The sequence below is a fragment of the Dermacentor silvarum genome, chromosome 3, assembly GCF_013339745.2.
Source record: "Dermacentor silvarum isolate Dsil-2018 chromosome 3, BIME_Dsil_1.4, whole genome shotgun sequence".
Lineage (NCBI taxonomy): Eukaryota > Metazoa > Arthropoda > Arachnida > Ixodida > Ixodidae > Dermacentor > Dermacentor silvarum.
Genome location: NC_051156.1, coordinates 101,814,038 through 101,836,563, shown reverse-complemented (window position 1 = coordinate 101,836,563; position 22,526 = coordinate 101,814,038). Strand labels below are relative to the sequence as shown.

The 22,526-nt window shown below is 46.8% G+C and overlaps 1 protein-coding gene across 1 annotated transcript; it reads left to right on the top strand.

Moving 5' to 3' along the window:
* Positions 1 to 4,006: 4,006 nt before the first annotated feature.
* LOC119445630 (sulfotransferase ssu-1) lies at positions 4,007 to 19,673 on the top strand. Its single transcript, XM_037709894.2, has 3 exons — positions 4,007 to 4,205; positions 13,144 to 13,488; positions 18,467 to 19,673. Exons 2-3 carry the CDS (start codon positions 13,154 to 13,156, stop codon positions 19,086 to 19,088), a joined length of 957 nt encoding a protein of 318 aa, XP_037565822.1. The 5' UTR covers positions 4,007 to 4,205; positions 13,144 to 13,153; the 3' UTR covers positions 19,089 to 19,673.
* The last annotated feature ends 2,853 nt before the right edge of the window (positions 19,674 to 22,526 follow it).

Below are 22,526 nucleotides of genomic sequence, written 5' to 3'. Positions count from 1 at the left end.
CTCAGACAGCCAGCTACAAGAACGACTCATGTTAGCTACAGCAATGAAAGATTGGACAACAGAGAAATGGGGCGATGTCATCTTTAGCGACGAGTCAACTTTTTCCACGCGCTGGGACCAACGGAAGCGGGTTTGGCGTCCACTAAACTGCAGGTGTGTTTACAGTGTATTGGCAGTTAATTCACTAAGCTAATTCTGCATCACAACATGTTTCACGTAAAATGAGCTTTTGGACATTACGAGATTTTTCTGTAGTGGTATTATGTTGAAAACGTTAACGATTGTTTCATAGTACTACTTACTCTGAAGCTAATTAAAAGCTGCCAGTAGGTCTTTCAGTACTATCTAATGATGTTTGCACGTTTTCTATTGCAACTCTATAACAGCATTATAAAGTTCATACGCAAGAGGAATCACAACATTTTTAGACGCGCCGCTGGAACCCAATTGTATGCTATTTCTTGCAGATATCCGCCTAATTACACACAGAGTGTTCTATCCAGTGGACGGTGTTCCGTGAGCGTGTGGGGAGCAATCAGCAAAGATGGCCTTGGTCCCCTTGTGCGTCTGGAAGGGCCCTTCACTGCGTCACGGTACTGCGACGTCATCACTAGACACCTCGTTCCGTATGCGCTGGACGGTCCCTTCAGCGACGGCTGCTATTTTTTCAACACGACCGCAGCCCGATCCATAAAGCACGTATCGTCCAGTCATTGCTAGAAGAACATGCTGTTTGCCAGCTTGAGTGGCCTCCATGTGGCGCCGACTTGAATCCCATAGAAAATGTCTGGGGCATGTTGAAAAAACGGCTGTCCACACGAGCCAACCGCGGCCGCACGGCCGATACGCTGTGGCAAGCGATCGCACAAGAATGGGAAAGCCTGCGCGGTCGACCGGAGATTACTGAATCTTTGTACGAGTCGATGCCCACACGCATCAATAAGGTGCTAGAAAACGGCGGACATTTCACTTCCTACTAGATCATTGAGAGACCTATGTTTCATGACACTTCTGTAAATGTCTTGTGAATAAATTCATCCCCTTCAGACACGAATTATGATGCACTGTCTGCAAATGCGTCAAATGCGCATGGCATCATTTCAAGACGCTCACTATTACATTCCAAGAAAGAAGACGAAGCAATGTGCTGTTTTGTGCGAGTTTCAGTAAAAAAAATTAATTAGCGTATAACTCATTATCTAATTATTCTGAAATCCGTCAGCTTCAATGCTTGCATAAAAGGAATCAACTATTAGGCCCGAAACGCATGCACACTTGCTTTTTCGGTTGTATTCGTGTCGACCGGGGAAAAAAATACTCTTGACGTTGGTCTTGGAACGCGGCACGTAGAACGATTGTCTAACATGGTAGTGTCTCCAGCAAAGTGATCATCTGCAGCAATACGCAGGACAATGAAGTTAACTGACCGCTAGTTGTCCCATCAGGAAGCGGACACGAATGTGCACACTGAGTTTTAGGTCATTTGAAGAAACACGTGGCGTGGGACGCGCCTCCGAAGTTCGAGTCCCCAAACGAGGACGCCGTGTCGCAAAGGGTTATAAAAAGAGTCATCGCACCCGATTATTTCTTATTTTTCTAAATGTAACCACTATAGCAGCGCGGTGGTTCGGGCTTTGCGCAGCAAAACCTGGGCGCAGGCGATCAAATCCCGGCCGCTACTGTCACTTAGCGATGGGGGAGGAACGGAAAAATTCTGCCTACTGACAAAGCATCTGTGTCCCATGGCTGCCTCACCGCTCACTCACGCACTCACGAAAAAAAAAAACAGCGTGGCTACGCGAAAATAGAACTGATAACAGCCGAAGAATACGCTGTCTGATTACTTGTACTGATATTCTGCTCTCAAAATATAAGCAAGTAGCCCTGGCTAACAAAGAGCGCGTCACGTTGAAAGAGATAGGTAGAAAATATTTGCGCACAGTGCGAAAATAGACAGGCCATAGATTTAAGGAGGGATGCGTCTTCAACGTAGCGCTGCTGTCGATCGCTGGTGACGTAGCGGAAGTGTCGCGAAGAGGCTCTTGGCCACGCGCTCGCGTGGTCCGCAAACTTTTGTGGTTGACTGTACGTTCCGCGCAATGCCCGTGTTTTAATAGACGCATACACAGGATAAGACGTGGACAGGATGAGCGCTCGACTTACAAGTGAAAAGTTGTCTCGTTCTCACCACTTCGTTTGCGTCTTTATGTTGCGTAGGTTTGTACACTTATTTGCGCAAACTCGCCCAGCTAGAAATGATGCTGTAAAATCTGGGCTTCAAAACAAGAGCGTGAGCCCCATTACAAGAACATTTCAGAATGATATCTAATGTTTTGTTTACAACACATCGCTAAGAAAACTAAACGAGCGAATTGTAAAGAAGAAGCGTGAACGCTACTTTCAAGATTGCAATATTTAAAAATTACAGAGCAGAGAACCTGAGTTAGAAACTGAGCTTGTACGTGAATGACCTGCATTGTAAATGTTTTCTGCTGTGTAGCATTTTTGACTGATATGTTTTGTCGCCTGCGTTACAATAACAAGTTCTGGGCGGGATTGATGAGGGTCATAAATTTTTCTGAGCGCATATGAAATATAGGGCAACGTTCACAGTGAAGTTCGTGATGCAAGCTCTAGCTTCAACGTATGGATAACGGGTCGTTCAGGATGCTTAACACATATAGCTTGCGGTGCCTTGTGTAAACCCGCTCGTAATTTTGTGTACTAAAATAAAGAGTAATTACCGTATTGGCATGTAAATAACGCGACCACGAATACAATGCGAAGGAGCTTTCGGTCTCTTCCAAAAAGAACGAAATTCATTAGTAAAAATTACCATGCAAACAGGAATTATTACTATAGAAACCGGAAACAACTCTAAAAAGCGGATGACCGGAGGGCTTTATTCATTGTTACTGCGAAGTGCCGTCGTAACATAATGTGTGGTAATAAAATTTATTACGTCGAGGAAATAAAATAAAATGCCTAGTTTTATACGTGTTATAAACCCTAATATACCGCGAGGCGCGCTCTGAAGCCAGAAATTTGCAAAATAAATGTCGCTTTATATTCGCGTCAATACAGTAATATAATACTGCGATCTAAGCAAGACCTCCAGTTGGTTGAGTGCCTTTTTGAAACTACTTGCAGCAGATGCAAAAATATTCAGTACAGATTCTCCACCGGTCACCAACCATGTCACTGCGCTTACGAAACACGAAATAGTCAAACCTTGACGGACGGGAGACATATTCAGTCTTTATGCAAAATGTCTGGTAATTTTTCCCATCAGTTAGTAGGTAAACAGTGGTGAATGTTCATTAAGCACTCACATCGCACAAGCTTAGTTTGCATGGAGAGACCGTTCGTAGTTTAACCGAGCGAGAACGTGCGACTGGCGAAGCGTCCCGCGCTGATAGCTTTTCTCAAAGCCTGCTGCATTAAACCGACGCAGCAGTATTTTTTTTTACAACAGCAACGCACAACCGCGGACTGACATATTTCTTAAAGGAGTTTCATTTTTATTTTCAATCGCCGAACCGCAAACCCAGGGAGCACCGCGCGCATACCGCCTTACCGCAGCCGAATATGCTGGAGTCGCGCTCTTTTGCCTCTAGCAATATGGCCGCCGGCGGCTTCACTCGCTGCCGTAGGCGGCGGCTGGGACGGCCGCTCCAGGAGCAAAAGCATATAACCTCCTTCTAACTTCGTACGTACGCGCAACATATTAAACTTTCCTATTGTTGTTATCTGATATTATCGTAGTCTATTTATATGGCGACAGTTGCTTCTTGTTTCCTCTGCCTTCATTTTATTGCGTATCGCTCGCTCAGTGTCATTAAGTCGTCCACGGCTCATTTTTATCTGCTATTGTAAAAGCCTATTCGTCCGCACTCTTGAAGCACGAAAGACTGAGTCTAATGACGCTGACTGAAAGAAGTAGCTACATACTAGACTGAACGGCAGCGACAGATAAGGTGCATACAGTCTTATCAGGCGCGTTGGACAGTTGTGGGCAATGAGTGATTGTAGTCGTTCAGCGGATAAGCTGCCCCGTATTTATAGCCCAAGTTAGGCGTCGCTAGCTCTGCTCCTGTCAAGCCTAGCAGCGCTGGCGATAGTGTCCACTTAATTATTCGTGTTAACAGCATTTGGGCTTCAAAACAACGTAGTCCACAACAAAGAACAAGACGCAAACTGGAAAGGTGAGCGTTCAAGCCAGGATGGCTGTGAAAAGTAAGCTTAAGTGCACAACATAATCACTGCCGTTTGTCCCACCTACTGGTTCAAGAATTTTTCGCCCTGCATCGCAATCTTAGTGCGGTTTCCTGTGCTCGCTTTTTTTTTTTTTTTGGCACTCCGCGCTGTGTCAGGGGCTACGACGTTCCGTTGTCGTGAAAGTGTTCCAGCAGACTTTATTCTAGGCGACTGAGCGCATGTTCATGCCCGCGAAATGTTAGCACAAACCTTCTACTGTTTCAGCAGGGTAACCGGGTAAATGATATTTAGAAAAGTTTAAAGAACCACACGTATAGCACAAATTTGTTGGGAATAGCCCTCGCTACGGCGTCTTTCATGGCTCCGGTCTAAGCCTCTGGAAATTGGCTGCGGTTACTGTGACTCTCGAATGAATGCAAAATGGCGTGGCTTAACCCGTCGACTTAACCCTTAGCCCGTCGACTTAACCAATCACGTGGATGGCCGGGCAGCGCCTACGTGAACGCGTATCGGTGCTGTCAAGTGCCAATTACTGCGCCGAAGATGTAACCTTGCCCGGATGCTGGTAAGTAAGGGAGCGAGTAGGCAACAAGCTTTCTTGTTTATTCGTTTGCCAATGGTCGAGAAGGAGTCAGCCTTCACTGCCAAGCCACCCCTGTTGGTTTTTTTTGGTTTTTTTATTATTATTGCTATTATGTTCTACTAAACATACCTGATTGCGCAGCCGGAATACGAACAGCAGTAATAAATAAACAGCGAAGCCTGAGCGTTGGTTTCGCACAGGCGTCATGCAAAGCGAGGGCGACAATGAATGTTTCCTGCGAACGGTCAAAATGTGACAAGCTGCGAACGAATCCGTTATTTCCGAGCCTCGAAACTAACCTGAAACCGCGAGCATTGGGACGTCACCATAATTCAGTGTGGGCCGGCACACCTGCACAAGAATGGTGTAAATCTACGATGACAGACGCATCGTTTAACCGCGACTGTTTCTGGTTGTATACACTCTGATACTGCGCCGTTGACATCTGCCGCTGCCACTTGCCCGCTGCCTAGTGCCGCAATTCTGGCGAATGAGAGCGCACTCTGTGCCGTTTCGCGACAAAAGGCATCTGCTCTCTTATCTATTTCGAGAAGTCGGTGCTGTTGAACAGACAGCTTGAGCGGACATTCAATCAAGCGGGAATCAACACGGGTGAGGCGCTCTGTTAATATAGTAACTATATATCGATAAGTGCTGACTCAATAGTTCTTTCCGTTCTTTCGCTTATGCGCGTTGTAGCTTCAATTAAAGCTTGAAAAAAAAAAGCAAGCGCTCGAAATGAATTATGCCTTCGTTTCTTGTAGTTGCAACCCAAATGGATGGATGGATGTAAAACTTTAATAAAAGTCCTGAGGTACGCGACTCAGCGCGCAGCGGGCCGCTCCCACGTTGGGACAGTCAGGCCGCCATGCCCGACCGCCGCATCGTGGGCCCTCTAGACAGCCCATAGTTGAGCGCCAGCATCGGGGCTCCTGATAGCGGAGAACCACTTGTCCTCATTGATTTGTTCCGTGCCTCGCAACGCGGGGCAACGCCAGAGCATGTGGTCTAGGCTAGCGAATCATTGCAGTGCCTGCAAGAACTACTGGCATAAGTGTCGGGATAAAGCTTGTGGAATAAAGCAAAAGATTTTTTTTTTTACTTAAGGCGTACTCTATACTGTCCACATACTGTTCCGCGGCAGTCAGGCACTCTTAAAAACAGCGAATATTTCTAAAATAAAGCTAGCAACTTATTCTAATATAATTTGCTAGGCTCACTGTAAAATAGTTTACACACCTAAAAGTAAAAACGGGTAAATGTGTCTACAACTCCCACCCTTAGGGTTGTAAATTATTTTACAATGCTCTTAGTAACGCACTGCTGTAGCAATCGTAATATTTATTTATTTATTTATTTATTTATTTTATTTATTCGGGATAGCCCAGGTAGGTATTACATACGGGGTAAAGGGAGGTAGGGCACATCAACAGGTAAACAATAAACTAAATAAGTACACCAAAAAAACGACCCATTGCACCAAACCTGTAGTGTGTCGGAAGGCGAGGAAACAAAAATGTGCAAGTATTACTAACAATAATAAGTTTACAGCTTAGGAAAAGGGGCCCTGAACCACCCCTCGGGCTTATTGAAAAAGCTGCCCGCGGATAGCATGCGCTGGTGTGAGCATCTCAGCCAAATTTTGCACTTGTGCGTGGCGCGTGGATCTCGCCAGCGCAGCGTGAAGTCACCATTACCTCAAGCACTCTCTTTTCAACAGAAGCCTGCTCCTCACTCTTTTCTGTACGCTTTATTTGGTAATATTGCAGATTCCCACACACTGCTCCTCAACAGCAGCAGTGTATGGAAATCTGCAATATTAGCGAACCAATATTAGTAATAGCGAACATCAATTGAGAAGGGTGTTTGGATCAGTGCGCTTCTTCCTACTGTTGTTGTGTATTTTTATTGACGCAGAATGATTAACAGGATGCAGTAAGCAAAAATGTGCTATCGAATTTACATAATAATTACGCACTTCCGAAAGACGCCGACTATCGTCTACTGACGCTCGGCCGCGGCAGCCCATGTAGGAATTAAACTGGCCACCCTGTTTATCAGTGTCGTAGCCGTCGCGTCTCGCTAATTTCGACTAGTTTCGAGCACTCGACAAGCCTCGAACCACGCGAAACTTAAGCTCAGACAGCAGGCACACTTCCCAGCGCGCGCTCACTCCTGGCCGCTCCTGGTTAGACGCCATGGTAGATTACGCTTCGTATTGCGCTTTTGATGGGGCTTCAAAATGCGCAAGTTGGACGTGGCTACTATCCGTCGGTCAAGCTGGTGCAAGGCAAAACCGGGCCGCACAACGTAGAACCGCCAGATTGGAGTATATGAGCGTGAGCGCGAGCTCAAGCCCTTTCGTGCACAAAGCAAACGCTGCAGTTGCATGTAACTGCGGTCTGATACGTAGCGCAGATACCGCGGCCGCCGCACGGTGTCATCACGAGTCCACTGGCTGAGCGTGCTGCATCTCGCTGAGGACAACCGCGTTTCGCCGAAATCGGAAATAGTGGCGTCAACATGAACATCCGAATTCAAATTTGAACTGCGCGCCATGGTGACGTTCAGTACACGGAGCGTCCTGGGCACACCCCGCTCCGCCGTAGCCTTTGCAGTGCAAATCATTGAAGAAGGAGCGGAAGCATCGCGAAAGCATTGCGAAGGCTATGTTTGATTGCCATTAACTCCGCTTCTGCTGAACACATTGAATAACTTTTTGAGGCAAAGTATTTCTGAAATAGTCTAAGTTAACTTCAAATGCATTTCTCGACTTCAAAAAAAAAAAAAAAAAAGGGCTTCAGGGCCACTTTATAAGAAAGCACTTCATAATGTTTGCAAATGCCTCGTGATCAGTAATGAACGTGATGACCGCAGGAAGCAGATTCATTTGACAGCTGGCAAAGAGGAACGGTGAATGGGAAAAAACAGAATTAGTACGGGCGACAATATAAGTTCCCTTTGAAGTTGTTAATCAAGTCGCGATCGACGATGGGCTAGTTTGACACGCAGCCTAGTGCGTAAGGACTGGTCGTGGTAAAGCTTGTGCAAAAAAAAAGAAAGAAAAAAGCAGTGGGGCGAGCGTTCTGCGCTTTCCGAGAAGAGCTATAGATTAACTGATGATTTGATTTCCGTTAGGCTTCATGCTGGCAAGTAGTTTTTTTTTTTCTGATCAAACGAGCAGCTTTATACTGCATATGCTCCAGTTTTTTTTTTGTTGTTGTTTTTTTAGGTAGGGCTACTGTGGGCTCCAAATGAGGGATTCGTATCTAATTGTAGAGCGCACCAAGGCGGTTATAAACTACTAGCAAGTAGTTTTGTGGCGGAGCTAGCCAAATGCAAACTGCGCCGTGCGATGCCAATGGGCTTATGTGGCTTGGTAGCTATGCCGTCTGTCAGAGTTCCGGGACCGATAAATTGACACGTGGAGACCCAGGTACTCTATAGTACAAACTGAGGTTAAAGACACTTTATTCAATATGTTGTTAGATAACAAGGGGCTAGCCGCTGTCGTAAATCTAATGGTTTTTGTGTTATTGACGTTAATTACCATTTGCCACTCATTACACCATTTAGTGAGCTTGTCCAAATAAAACTTAGTAAGCATACACAGGGCTAGTAATTTTTCAGGAACTCACGCTATCAGCAAATAATCTCACTGTGGGACGCAGATCACTACGGATATCTGTTATTATAAACTAAAAATAAAATAGACCCGAGCACGTACGGAGCCAGCTGTATATAACTCTTAACGTGGATTAATGAGTACCAATATTTATTGACGAGAACTGATTGGTTGCGGTTAGTGAAAAATGTTTAGCCCGCATAATAATCTTTGTATTGATGTTGAGGCCTCTCAGTTTGTGAATTAGTCTCAAGTGGGGAATCGTGTCAAAAGCGTTCACGAAGTCGACAAGTATCGCCTCAACTGTGCAAAAAGTGAATAGCGTGATGCTGGTCAGACATAAATTTCAACAGTTGCGTTCGCAGGATCGACCGTGTAAAAACCTGAGCTTATCGGCAAAAAGACAGTTTTGTTCTGCTAGAAACGTCATAATAGCGGATGAAATTTTCAACACAAACTGGTTATTGAAATGGTTCTGCGATTCGATGATGGGTCACCCGGTTTAAACATGAGAATTACACGAGCTACATGAACATCGTTTAGAACACATTATGATGTCAGTAGATTATTTAAAAAGTGTGGATAAAACGTGTCTTATTGCAACTTTTGCTATTTTTAGTCGTTTATAGGACATACATGCCATCTGGACCAGGGTCTGGGTTAGTCGCAGACGTTCAATAGAGGATTAGGTTCCTTCAGAAGCGATAAATACGTTGTGCATTGTTTACCGTAACATTGGAAACTGGTGACTCCCTGGTACTGAACTCTCTTCCGTGAAAGCAAAAAGCAACAATTCATAAAATTCTACAACGACCTGCGTCGGAAAAAGGCATTGCGTGCCGCAGCTAAACGTCGCCTCCCCCCCCCCCTCCCCTCCCACGGCCTTTCGCGTGTCTGAAGAAGTCGCGTTTGCTCTACATATAAATGGTGATTGTAAAGGAGGAAAGAGACGCCTAATTCTGCAGCGCTTAAGGGAGCACGGCGCAGAACGCGCGTTTGTTCTCAGCCGTGTGTTCACTCCTCGTGAAAGCGTGCGTCCCTCGCACCCTTTCACTCGCACATACAGCGTTCGGCGCCCAGCGACAATTTCATCGCCTTTGACGTCATACGAAACCTCACGGCGACGACGACGGCAGAAATCTGCTTTGGAGTGTCCATATAATTACTATCGCAATAAAACTTTTCTTTGACCCGCCGCGGTGGCTCAGTCAGCTAAGGCGTTGCGCTGCTGAGCACGAGATCGCGGGATCGAATCCCGGCCGCGGCGGCCGCATTTTGATGGAGGCGAAACGCAAAAACGCCCATGTGCTTGCGTTGTAGTGCACGTTAAAGAACCCCAGGTGGTCAAAATTAATCCGGAGCCCTCCACTACGGCGTGCCTCATAATCACAACTGGTTTTGGCACGTAAAACTCCAGAAAGACAAAACTTTTCTTTGGCTGTTGCTATTTCGGTTCTGCAGAAATGCCTATGTTTGTGATAGCGTCTCCAATGTTACGCAGAAGTTGACGCTTAAGCTTTTGAATATGAACGTTTCTTTCTAGTTAATGCAGCGTTTTACGTTCATCTTAATCTATGTGCTTTCCGTCCTGCCCATTATTTTGATTTTAAGCCTATACTTTTGTTTGAGTGAAATGCGCTTGTCACAAATAGGAGCCCATGGCAGTGCATGTTTGTATCGCGAAAATAAGCACCTTTGTAATTTCTCGCTTGTTCTGCGCACGTAGAAATTCAAGATGCCATCGTACATTTACTGAAACACTGCTTTGGCTCTGTGGTTAGTAAAAGGTATAAAATTAAATGACAACGCCTGATAACAGAATCCACTTGGTGCGAATCAAACTACGGCAGTACATCGAGATAATCGTGACATTCAAGCTTCCTTGTGCATTCCAAGTGCCTGCATGACTGCCATGAAGGAGATTAGTTAGTTCAGCTCTTAAGCTTAGCCCTTTCCTCCAAGGACACAAGAATAATAGGCAAAGTTTAACATTTCATCAACTTCACAAAAGCTTCGGTTCACATGATTTCAACATGTGCGTTGAATATGCATATTTTTTATAATTTTTTTCGCCATTGTCATTTATATGTGTGCACGGGTTTTCGAGTGTTGGATCTAGCCGTATCAAAAGGCCGGTCACGACGCGCGGAAATCAAACCTGCGAACAAGCTGTAAAGCTCGCGACTTCAGCTATCGGGAGCAATAACTGCGGTTAAGCGTAAATAATTAACGTGGAAGGCAGATGGCCTGTCATACATAAATGGGCCCGACGAGAAAGTACCGTTACGGGCATTGCTATCCCACACTCATCATGACAATGACAGCAGGATACGAGGATCGCTCCCCCCGAGGAATTGGCTGATTTTATTAGTCCTAGACGTATTGCCATGCGGGAACACATCTGACTGTATGCGGTAAACCCTTCAGTCCGACAGCGTGTGTGAGGCGGCTGAATACAGCATTACCGTAAGGTCCAGTGCGCGCCATACAGTAACGCAAGGCTAGAACTTTCGAATATGCGCCTGATATGCGGGTAGCCCCAGGTGCACTGAAATCGCAATCTGCTCGAAACAGTCCTGGTAACGAAAGTTAGGGTGAGTGATGTACTGAAATGTTCACAGACAGGAAACGATGGAATGTCTGCATAGACCAGAGCATCAACGTCCTTCCCGGACACCACATATGTTCGTAACCTACGTAAATGCGGAATGTGCGCGAAAAAACGTATCACGCAAACTTCAGTTATACTTCTTATCGAAAAATAAGAATTAGTTTACACGTGCGAATTAAGAGCGCGTGATGGGCTTCAAGGCGAATAGTGTGCCTGCGGAGATGTATCTTGTGAAGTGGCCGTAGCTTTCATTAGGAGTATAATCTCCAACAGCTTAAGAGCAAATTGGGGCAGAGTTCCTCTACAATGGTCATCCATGTATGCGAACAGCCAAAACGTGTCATGTATTACGCCTGTACTACAGCCGGGTTCCTCTCTCGCTCTTCCCTCTCTGGACGCGCTGTGCCATTTATCGGCGGCGCTGCAATGTCCGCGCATGCCCAGTGGCCCATAGCCAAGTTGACGTCAAAGAGGTTCATTGAGAAGCGGAACAAAGCCAGAGACACATACCTAGTGGAACATATGTTAAAACGATCGATACCGGTGACTGCTTCGTACATGAACGGTTTATTGAAGAAGTGAAGTGGCGCAAGGAGCCGTTCTCTTGCTCTTCGTCTTCGAGTATCTTGATGATGATGTTTTACAACATATGCTCATACTCATGGGAACGGCCCACATTTTTCGACTGCGCTGCCCTTGCGATCACCTCACACGTTTACATAGGGATAAGCCAATATTTTTGGTTAGGTTAGATAGCCAGACAGAAATTCATCTGACAATGTCAGGAATGGCATTCGCATTAAAATATGCTACTTCCGCGCCAACTTATCCAATCGATAATGCACGGTGTTCCGGAGTTAATTGTTCGCACTTATTAAACATAGACTCAAGGCGGAATAAACGTCTGCTGGCCGATATTCATTGTCTATACGGACGTGAAAAAATTGTGCTGCCATACTCATCTAAAAACAGGCGCTTATACTTAATTATCCCGCAGCGCACATTGCGTCTGTGAAATCAAAGCCACTTGATGTTCAGCAGACGAATTAGGCGCTCCTGCGTTTAAATTCCTAAACCATGCTGAATTCTCCCGAACCCACGAGTTATAAAATAAATTGCTTCATTAGCACTTAGTCCTGTTATATCGCTGTTTTAAAAACACAGTGAAGCTTCAATAGAACGAACTTCAAGGGACACCAGGAAAAAGTTCGTTAAATTGAAAGTTCGCTTAATTGGAATAGCCATGTTGGAACTTGTTATCAGGAGCTCAAGAAAACATCACTTGTTGAAATGAAATTTGAACCCTTTTATTTGCAATGCTGCTTATTTGAATGTGACTTTCTGCTGACTCAGCTGGTTTCGAAGAATGCAGTAATCTCTTGCTGCACTTGTGCACTTAGAACTGCAGTGGTCATGAATTGAGTCACTGTCTCCAAGCTCTCGTAAACCTTCTCCGCCACAACACTCTGCTGGGCAACGAAGGACCACTTTTTCTAAGTACATCAGTGCTTATTTAACTGAAATTCTTTGTGTTTCCTCTACAAGAGTCACTTCTTCCTCCTCCTCTTCCTCCTCTTCTTCTTCCTGAGGTAGGACGCTCGCTACAATCTCTTCTGTAGACAGAGTGGCGCATGCCTCAACGCGAGAGTCACAGCTGACATAGTCCTCAAAAGGCAAAGCGCTGTCTGTACTCAGTTTTCCTGGCGGAACTTATTACGAAGACCACGGTAAAGCTATGCTACAGAAAGTGCGGTTGTACTTGTGGTCAATATGATGTGGGAGGCATTGGATGGTGTCACAAAATATGTTCGTAGAACTGAAATGCGCTCTGCACTATGTTTCGTTAAACTGAAATGCGTTAGGATTGGGCGGGGGATTTTAAAAATGTTCGTATATCGGAATAGTTCGTTTAACTGACGTTCGTTCAAGTGGTATTTTATTGCACTATGATCGCACAAACACGCATACGCACAAGCAGAATGAGACTGAAATTTAGGTCCGATAGCAGCTGCTTGGAGTTTGCGTGCAAATATTGTACTTGTGCTGTGAGCGACAACATACGCGAACCCGTTCCTCTTTGTTAATGAAGACATCTGTTTTTCGCAGGTTCGCCGCAATGGCAGCACCCCGGAGGCCTTATCGGCAAATTATCGACGGCGTACCCCATAGCCCCTGGGTGGACCCGGACGCGTTTCGGCGCAGCCTGTCGTTCCGTGCCTCCAAAGGTGACTTCGTGCAGAGCTCGTACCCCAAGAGTGGCACACACTGGGTGCAGTACATCACCCAGCTGATTCTCAAGGGCGGTGAGCCGATCGACACCTACACCGAATTCACCAGCAACACCCGCCTCATCGAGTACATGGCGGACGACAAGTGGACGCCCACGTTGCCCGTGCGAACGCTCATGACTCATCAGCCTCTCTGCCGGGATACGATGAACCATGACGCCAAGTACGTTGGGGAGACTCCACAAAGACACAGATGGGAGGCATGCGTATTTTAACAATCTGAGATTGGTTGATTGATTTCAAAGACCCGAAGCTACACACGGAGACGCCGTAGAGGAGGGGTCCGGATTAATTCTGCTCACTTGAAATTCTTTAATTGCACCCAAATAACGCTACGCAAGTATTCTTGCACTAAGCATCTGTCGAGGTACGGCCGCCGATGGCTACGAATCGAAGCGGCGATCTCGTCCTCACCGGGATCGAATGAATTGAAACAACACAAATAGAAGACAGGTCGGGGATAACAACACACACCCTATTTAATTACCATTCTTATTATTACTTGTAACAACAGCGGTAGTAGTATTGATGATGATATGTTAATGCACACGGAACCAGTCCTTTGCAAGAGTTGTTTGCTAGAGGTTGGAGTTATACATCTTATCAGTTATAAAGTTCACCATGAGTTGGTTTTCTGCTCCGCCTGGTTGTCTGACACAGCCCAGCTGAAGTTTATTTCCTTTCGTTTCGAATCTGTTCCTTGAAAGATTGTGAGAACGCTCGAATTTCACGCGTCCCCTGGTATTGTTTTCCCTGCATGGCTTGAGTATCCTGTAATCTGGCTTCGCCGGGAGGCTTTAAGCCGACCGGTGCGGCTGCAGACTAGTACGAAAAATGGCACTAGTGTTGCACTGTTAACGCCACCTAACGGCAGGGTTCATCATCATCATCATCATCATCAACCTATATTTATGTCCACTGCAGGACGGTCTGCAGCCTCAGCAGGCGGGGTTTGCGCTTTTGCGCCCCGTTTGGCGGGGCGCAAAAGCGAGTAGTCCGTTCCTCTTTGGCTTGTGGGTCGGCGAGCAGCACGGACGTTCCGAGTGTGCGCCGACACGCTTCGCGGGACCGTCCCGAGAAAGGCTTAGGAGCGGAGCACCGGGATGGGCGAAGACTATCGTTCGAATGAGACAGCGTTCGCGTGATTGTACACGTGAACGCTTAGGCGTTGGTGTCCAGCATGGGAGCGAACATATTCGCTCGCTATCCGGTCACGGCGAATCGGACTTCCCTGAATGGCCGTGCGCCCATCGGCATGTTCTATGGGTTCTAGCAGGCACTAGTGCATGCAAGGTGCAATAAATGCCCTTTTGATTTTTCGCACTGCTGTGTTGTCGTTCCTTTGTCCTAAGAGCACGTTTGAGACCACACAAGATAAACCGCCCGTTATCATTTGTGGGCTGTATGTAGCCTGTTTCACATGCAAGCGAAAATGCTCGCGATTCCTGCCGCCGCGGTGCAGAAACCTGTTTCCAGCGGCGGCGGCGGCGGCGGCGGCGGCGGCGGCACTAGGGGCTGGAGCGGCGAGGTTCGGGCAAGTTGGAATAGGTTATGCGTAAACTTGTAAAGGCTCATGGGAAACGTCGTCTGCTTGGCGCTTCCGGTTCAACCGCTGACGGTTCCGGCACATGATTCTCCGTTCGCGGGACCGGTCGCCCATGCTCTCTGTGCAGTTTCATCACAGGGTATCGCCCACGCTGCATGTATCTAGAGCCTGTTACCGTCGCATCGATGACTGACCATTATATCTCAGCATAGGCCGCCATTTAAAAAATTTTTTCTAGCCTAATTGACCGAAAACTTGAATTAGGTATGCGTGCTGTCACAGTCGCGGGTTTGTCTTGAATGACTAATCGCACTTTCTTGTTCTCAAGTGAATTCTGTTCGTGCCAACAACAGAACCCACCACAGCTTCGCTGGCTTCCATCTGCACGGTAGTCGAATAGGGATCTGATTTATTTTTTACTTATTACATCGAAGTTTCACTAGGCTGATTTGATCAAACATGCATGGTTTAGTAGTGGAGGCGTTAGAGGTGGGCAGGCGGTTTCAATCCATAGCTTTTTCTTAACACGAATGTCTTGGAACAACATTCAAGCGAATACCTTGCATAGTATAGCGACCTTAATTTAGCGCTCGATGCAAGATGAGCAAGGTGTAGTGGGAGGACTTAAAATGCATAGACCGTAATTTTTCTCGTATATTTCGTGAAACGTGCACAAGACGAGAAACGCTAGCCTAACGATCACAAAGCTGCAATATTACTTATAAAGAGACGTCGAAAGTATATTAAGACAGACTCAAGCGTTCGCGGAAGTCAAATGCAGTCGACGAACGCTTCTAGCATACCTCACGTTCAATATCTCACATAACTATCACAAAGTGTCCCAAACACAAGGGGTATACGGCAGCTTTGATCGCCTTAAAATGTGTTATAAATTTCTCTAGACTTTTACAACAAATGTTTTGGTGAAGTTGCAGAAAGAGATACTACGTTAAAACATCGTGAAACCATGCCGACCGCGTGGTTAACGTTTGGTTATTGAGCATGTTCCATGAAATATTATCAGTAACGTTGACATCAAGTTATTTTAGAAAACACCACATGCATGATAAACGTCGCAAAACCTATAAAGGCTCGCTGTAAAATGGTATAAAATTCCTAGTATGTCATACCTACTTGTCCAAGCATCTACGTTATCAGTGGTATAAAAGTTCGAAAAGCTAAACGTGTGGAAGATATTTTTTTAAAGGAAAGCTGTGCGCGCTTGCTCAACGCGATTTATCAAGTACTACGAAAGGCAAACACGTTAGTGTATGCTACGGGCTCCAGCACAGTTCTCATATTCACGATTGAAATCTAACAAATCACTCGCATCGTTGATCCGAACAGAATTCACTTGAGAACAAGAAACTGCGACTCCTCATTCAAGTAAGCCCGCGACTGCGACAGCATGCATACCTAATTCATGTGTTCAATCGATTCGGCTAGAAAAATATCTTAAATGGTGATGGTAGAAACTTTTATTGTCATTGATGGTGGGGGCGAAGACTCCTACATGGCACTTGGGTGCTCCCTTACTGTGAGGACGCACCCTTACAAAGCGAAGGAGAGCCCTTGGAGCGCAATCCTTCTCATAGCACAGGCGATGATCCAGCACTGGTCTTGAGAGGAAGTGCAGGTCAAAAGAGTCTCCCAGTAAGACTCCGCCACGGTCTGTGATGGGGGATGAGGGAAGGTGGGGCATGTGAGGAGGGTGTGTAGGAAGTCTCCAGGTTTACCGCAAAGTTTGCATGAGGAGCGGAATTGGTCTGGGTATCGTGCATGGAGCAGTAAGGGGTATGGGGCAGTCCGAGTATGTGGTCGTCGCCAGTGTGCGGCCTGCGCTATGGTGAGGGATGGGGCTGGGGGTGTGTATTCCCTTCCTTCGTCCCGGTAGTACGAAAGGATATCACTGAAAGAAAGCAGGCGCTCCGCGGCGCGTAGGGTGGGCTCGACTCCTCCTGCCCGGAATGTGAGCCCTCAGGCTAGGGAATGAGGCTCCTCATTACCAGGGAGGCCGGCATGTGCTGGCGTCCAGATGAGGGTTATGGGGCGCCGGGGCTGCCAGAAGCGTAGTAAGCGAGCAGCGGTGTGGGATATGTAGCCGTTGGCATAGTTGAGAATGGCAGATTTGGAGTCAGTGATAATTCTGGTGGCAGATGTAGAGATGAGAGCAAGCGCGATGGCTGCCTCTTCTGCCTCTGTGGTGTAATTGGTGATGATTGAGCGGGAGGTCACAGAGAGCAAGCGCGACCGGCTCCGCGAACGGAAAATCGCTCGCCGGAACCATCAGCGATTGAACCGGAAGCGCCGAGCAGTCGACGTTTCCCATGAGCCTTTACGAGTTTACGCCTCACCTATTTCACCACGGCGGCAGCGGGGCAGCAGCGCGGCAGCACCGCTTCCTAACCAATGATGGCTCGCCTCGCCACATAACCAGTGGCGGACTAGTGCGGGAAAGTCTGCGCATAGGGCGATATTCGCAGCGGTGTAAAATGCGCGGCGGCAATGCATGGGAAACGAAACCTCGCGAAAAGCTTCGCAGCGCCGCGCCCTGTTCACTCCATTCGCTCAATCGCTTGAATGTGAAACAGGCTTATGTTCTGCCAATATCTACAGCTTGCTTACAGGTTTTAGCTACAGTATCCAGAAATCTCATTCCTACTTGAAACACCTCGAACCTGGTTATCAGCTTCATGATTAGAATAATACGTTGAACTTTTGTAGTTCCATCGCCTGCCTTTTCCCTGCAATTTCTTAGGGAATTCTTGTCTCATACAAGATTCCGTCAGGAAAGAGATCGGCACTGGAAAAAAAAAAAAACGTGGGCAGCTTGCACTAGTGGCGCAAGGCTGGAGTAAACGGTGGAGCTGCTGATCGACTTAGCTTCTTCCAGGCTTTACTAGGCTTGGCTAATTTTGCTAGGTAAGGCCAAGTGCTGCTAGGCAGTGTATTCCGAATGGGCTCGCCGCGGACGCGCAGATTATCGCTTCGCCACGCGACGCGCTTCAAGATGAGCGGCTTCTTCTTCGGGTATCAAATCTTTGGTTGTCCCATGTCAAGGCTACATGCACTCGCCACAGAGTCTACGAGAGTTCTGCTGCCGTCGCGGCGGCTCCCAGCTTTATCTCCCCAGTGACATCACGGCCAAGCTGCGCCTCCACACTTGCCGGGGCGTGGCTGGTCGAAACCTGCCGAGCCACGGCCAGAGGCGCTTGCTGAAGTCCCGTACACCGAGCGCGTTCGGCGCGAATGCGGGGAAATGGGGAATCGCGGATGGCGACGGCAGCAGCTTTGCGCGTTGCCTCGTTGGTGTTGCTACAATTTTTACCTCTCTCTCTCGCTCTCAATTGAACTTTCTCTCCCCCGAGCATAGCGCGCGCCGCGCGCATGCTCTCGTTTCCGCTCCTGAACGGCAACATGTGCACGGCACGAAGAGGCGGAGCACACGCCGCTCCGCGAGGTGGTTGCTAGGCAACCCAGGTGACTGATCGCTCAGCGATGTTTTCTCGGTCGACGAGCATGGTTTTACGGATAGCTTAAACAGCTTCTCCGTTAAACGATGTACAAGAGCATTGTATTTTTCTTTTTATTTAAGGTACGTCTACGTGGCCCGGAACCCCTGGGACGTGTGCGTGTCTATTTTCCACAACATGACCAACATGAGCATATACCGTTTCCAGGACGGCACGTTCGAAGACATCGTCGACCCTTTCCTGGAAGGAGACCTGGGCTACGGCAGTTACTTCGAACACGTCGCCTCGGGATACGCCCTCAAAGACGAGCCAAACGTCTTCTTCCTGACTTACGAAGAGCTCAAGCGGGACACACCGGGGACGATTCTGAGACTCGCTCACTTTCTGGGTGAAACCTACGGCAGGACGTTGGAACAGCAAGAAGGACTGCTGCAGAAGATCATCGAGCGTTCCCAGCCTGAGAACATGAGGAAAGTGTTAGTGTTCAATTTTCAAGGAAACGAGAACGCCGGCTGGAGAGAAATGTTCGGCAGGAACGATGTGTCTTGCAAGCACGGATACGGCGGAGACAAGACCAAATATGGGCTCGTGAGGCAGGCCAAAGTTGGAGGCTGGAAGGAACACTTCACACCAGACCAGCTGGCGCGTTTCGAGAAGAAAATACGAGACGTGGGGGACGAAGCATCTTTCATGCAGCTGTGGTCGGATATTCGTGAAGAAGCTCGGGCGCTGTCCGGCATTTGAGTGTCATTAGAGTACTGTTTTCTATTGATGCGATGGGCGTGCAGATGAAGCAATAAATATAGTGTTTATTTATTTACGCGCGTACCCCCATGTGTCGTCTGAAAATGTGTTGTAATGAATGAGTGACTTTCTTCACCACAATGTTCAAAGGATTTATATGATGCGGTTCTGAGTAAACGTCGCTCACAGGCAACTTGTCTGGCCCAAAACTCATATAAGGCACACACTTGAATAAAATCAAAGAATAAAAATACAGAAATACATATCAATATACCAATATGTATGTAGACAGATCAAGAGAAATAGTGCACTGGAATACAAAGAAAACATTTAGTCAGTACACAATGGGAAATATCACAAAACCTTGTACAGAAGCAGTATTGGTTAGTTATACACGTCTTATGGTACAGCAGGCGCCAATAAACGTAGCATGGATGCAATACTCAGAGTACAGGACAAACTAGGCGAGTGATTATATATCCTAGAGTACTTGCATAAGGGCAATGAAAAGAACGAAAAATAATTATTCTGACTGGAAGCAGTTTCGTAGGCCGAGTAAGGACATTACGCATAGATCAATATTTAGCACGGCAAAGGTGATTAAGTAAAGTCTGAAGCGTATGTCAAAGCATTCGCTGACCATAAATAGTTAATGAATGTGGAACTTTCCTTAGTGCAGGTGTTCTTGTTTCATAAACTTCAACCTATTTGTACAGGCAAGCTATTCTTCGAATATTGTTTTCCGCATGTTTGAACTCCATGCGATATGTTAGTGTCAACCGGTGTTGAAACAAATCTTGAAATCTAAGTAGGTTAAGGGCTTTAAACAGCGGCCGAGATGGAGCGTCGTACGGCTCTATAAACGTATATGGAGCGTATTTTTTTTTCTGCACAATAGCGTCACAGCGCATCTTAGTTTTCGAAGCCATGCCCCAAACAAAACAGCAGTGATTTAAGCGACATATTAATAAGGCATTGTAAAATAATATTTCGTATTCTGCGGACAGAAGGCAGTACACTGGCGCCACGAATTAAGGCAGTTTTACAGCGAGGAAGTCGGAATGGATGTTCCACCACATATTTTGAGCAAGAAAAGACGCCTGAGGCTTAATTTGGATTTTACAATTTCAATTTTTCATCGCCGCATTAGTAAATCTGTTGTACATATAATTGTCTTGATTTTGGCTTGAAAGATCACTGCTATATATTCGGATGCATCATAATAAGGCCGTTTTCAATAGAAAAGTCCTGGACTTTACTTAGAACAACTTGACGGTCGTTACAAGCCTATCGGCGTCATTTGTCTTAAATATCAAAGCAGTATCATCGGCCTAGATTACATATTTTTTGTTATGATCAATAGTAACTAAGTCGTTTACGTGTAAATTAAAAAAGCGGGAGCCTTCAGATGCTTCCTTTTCGAACTCCAACTTGAACTAGTGGCGCCTGCACTTACCACTTCCAAGTCGAAATCACGCCAACGATTTACTATTTTGCTCAACATTTTATAACATGCATACTTTCGACGTCACTTTATTCTATTAGTTTTTTCATGTCAGAAACAAATTGTAACCGACTTTTGTGCCGCCGTCAGCGGCGAAAGAGGTTAGGGTTTCGACCAGGGAAATACGAAAAATTCGTGGTTGAACGCGGTTCAACCAAGTTGGTGGAGATAGCACGGTTTTGCTTGGTTTGGGAAAGGACACGCACGCTGTTAGGCGCCGTCAGCAACTACCGCATCTACAATTGCACCACGAGACAACACATAGACGCTGCTTGGCGTGGCAGCAGCAGCGAGTGAATTGACCGTCATCCTGTGTCTCTCTTCAACGCGAACTAAGCGTTGAAAGCACAGCGCATACGAAGCTACCAGCACTCGGCGCACTTTATCCACAACGCCGATCACTTTCAAGATATGGGCGCCCGCGCGGCGTACGCAGCAGCCGCCGGTAGTGACAGGCTAACTCCCAGTTTGACCTTGGCTGAGCTTGAAGGTCACATTTACGGAACCAGGCGTTTTTTTTTCGGTTTGTACCTAGAGTAGTAGAGCTATCGCTCTAAAGATCGCTTGCTCTCTCCTTGGCAATGTCATCAGCAGCTGCGTCGCAAGCAACCAACTAGCCAACTAACCGGTATGGGAGGATTTCGTGATCGCCGACAACATTTTCAGTAATGCTATTGTTGATAATTTTGAGGTCAATACATAATATATATATATATATATATATATATATATATATATATGTTTGTGAACTCGAACAGACCAAAAAGAAAGTAATCCATCTTAGCACATCCGGTCTACAAGTGGTAGTTGCGCGTAGCTGCACCTGCTGCGTGTAACCTCCGAGATCGCACTAGAGTGCTGCGCTGGCCTCCGAGCTAGACCGGCGCCTCGTTATCTCAGAGGCCATGTGCTGCTTAGCGAAGATACCGCGGCCTTCGCGGGGTGCCACGTCAAGCCTTCTGGAATCCCTGAATAGGCTTCCACAGGGAGCCAGAGTTTTGAGTCTATTTTCTTCGCGCCACTCTCAACCACGTGGTCAAATGGTTTCATATGTGAGACAGAGAACCTGACACCAAACATCGCAGGCGACGCCAACACTCCGCATGATGTCCGGTCAATCTAACGCAATTGACATGGGCCCTGTTTTCTGTTAGAACAGCAGGTGCTCGCACGCGTTGAAAATGTTTTATCGCTCAGTATCGGTTAATTTTTACAATGGCTGTCGCACGATGCGATGTATGGTAAAGCTACAAAGTGAAAGAAAACAAAAAAATTGTTGACCCTTCAGACTTATGCCCTCGCCTGTACAGCAACGGCTTAATGCGGGAGTCGTAACGCAGGGGAATTCTCGACGCGACATTCCAAACCAGGTAACGTAGAGGTGAAGGGCATCCAGGCACCAGCCGGTGTATTTCCTCGCGACACGCATACGGATTAAATTGAGTTCACACAGAAGCCCACAAGAGTGAGCGATTCACGACAGGGCGAGTCGTGCTTAGCCATGGAAATCTGAAAGGCTCACAGACGGTTGGAGCATGACGAATGGAGCCGAGGGATGGAGCAAGCACGAACGTAGAAAGCTGGGCTAGTTCATAAATGGCATAATGACACACGGTTACAGCGCCATTGCAGACGCAGACATAAACACGAGCTGCACAAGACACGCGCGAGACATCAACTGGCTTTACTGTCCCAATGCTTGCATGCATGACAGGCACACTAAAGTAAATATCTGAAAATAGATGTCATATCTTTCAAATCGCCTATACACATGCAGTTGCACTGCGCATTACAGCATTAGCAGCGGTGCACAGCGCTCAGACGTTAACAAGACGATGTCGAATGCCTGCCGCTCCCGGTTCAAACGAGAGACACGAGGCGCCACCTCCCGCCTTTCAAACGAAATGACCACCGATTATCTGTCGCGATGGCAC

What these genes read in the sequence shown, in the direction of transcription:
- LOC119445630 (XM_037709894.2), top strand. Translation starts at nt 13,154, where the DNA reads ATGGCAGCACCCCGGAGGCCTTATCGGCAAATTATCGACGGCGTACCC. An exon ending in ACGATGAACCATGACGCCAA is followed by an intron (nt 13,489 to 18,466) that starts GTACGTTGGGGA and finishes TTTTTATTTAAG; the next exon opens with GTACGTCTACGTGGCCCGGA.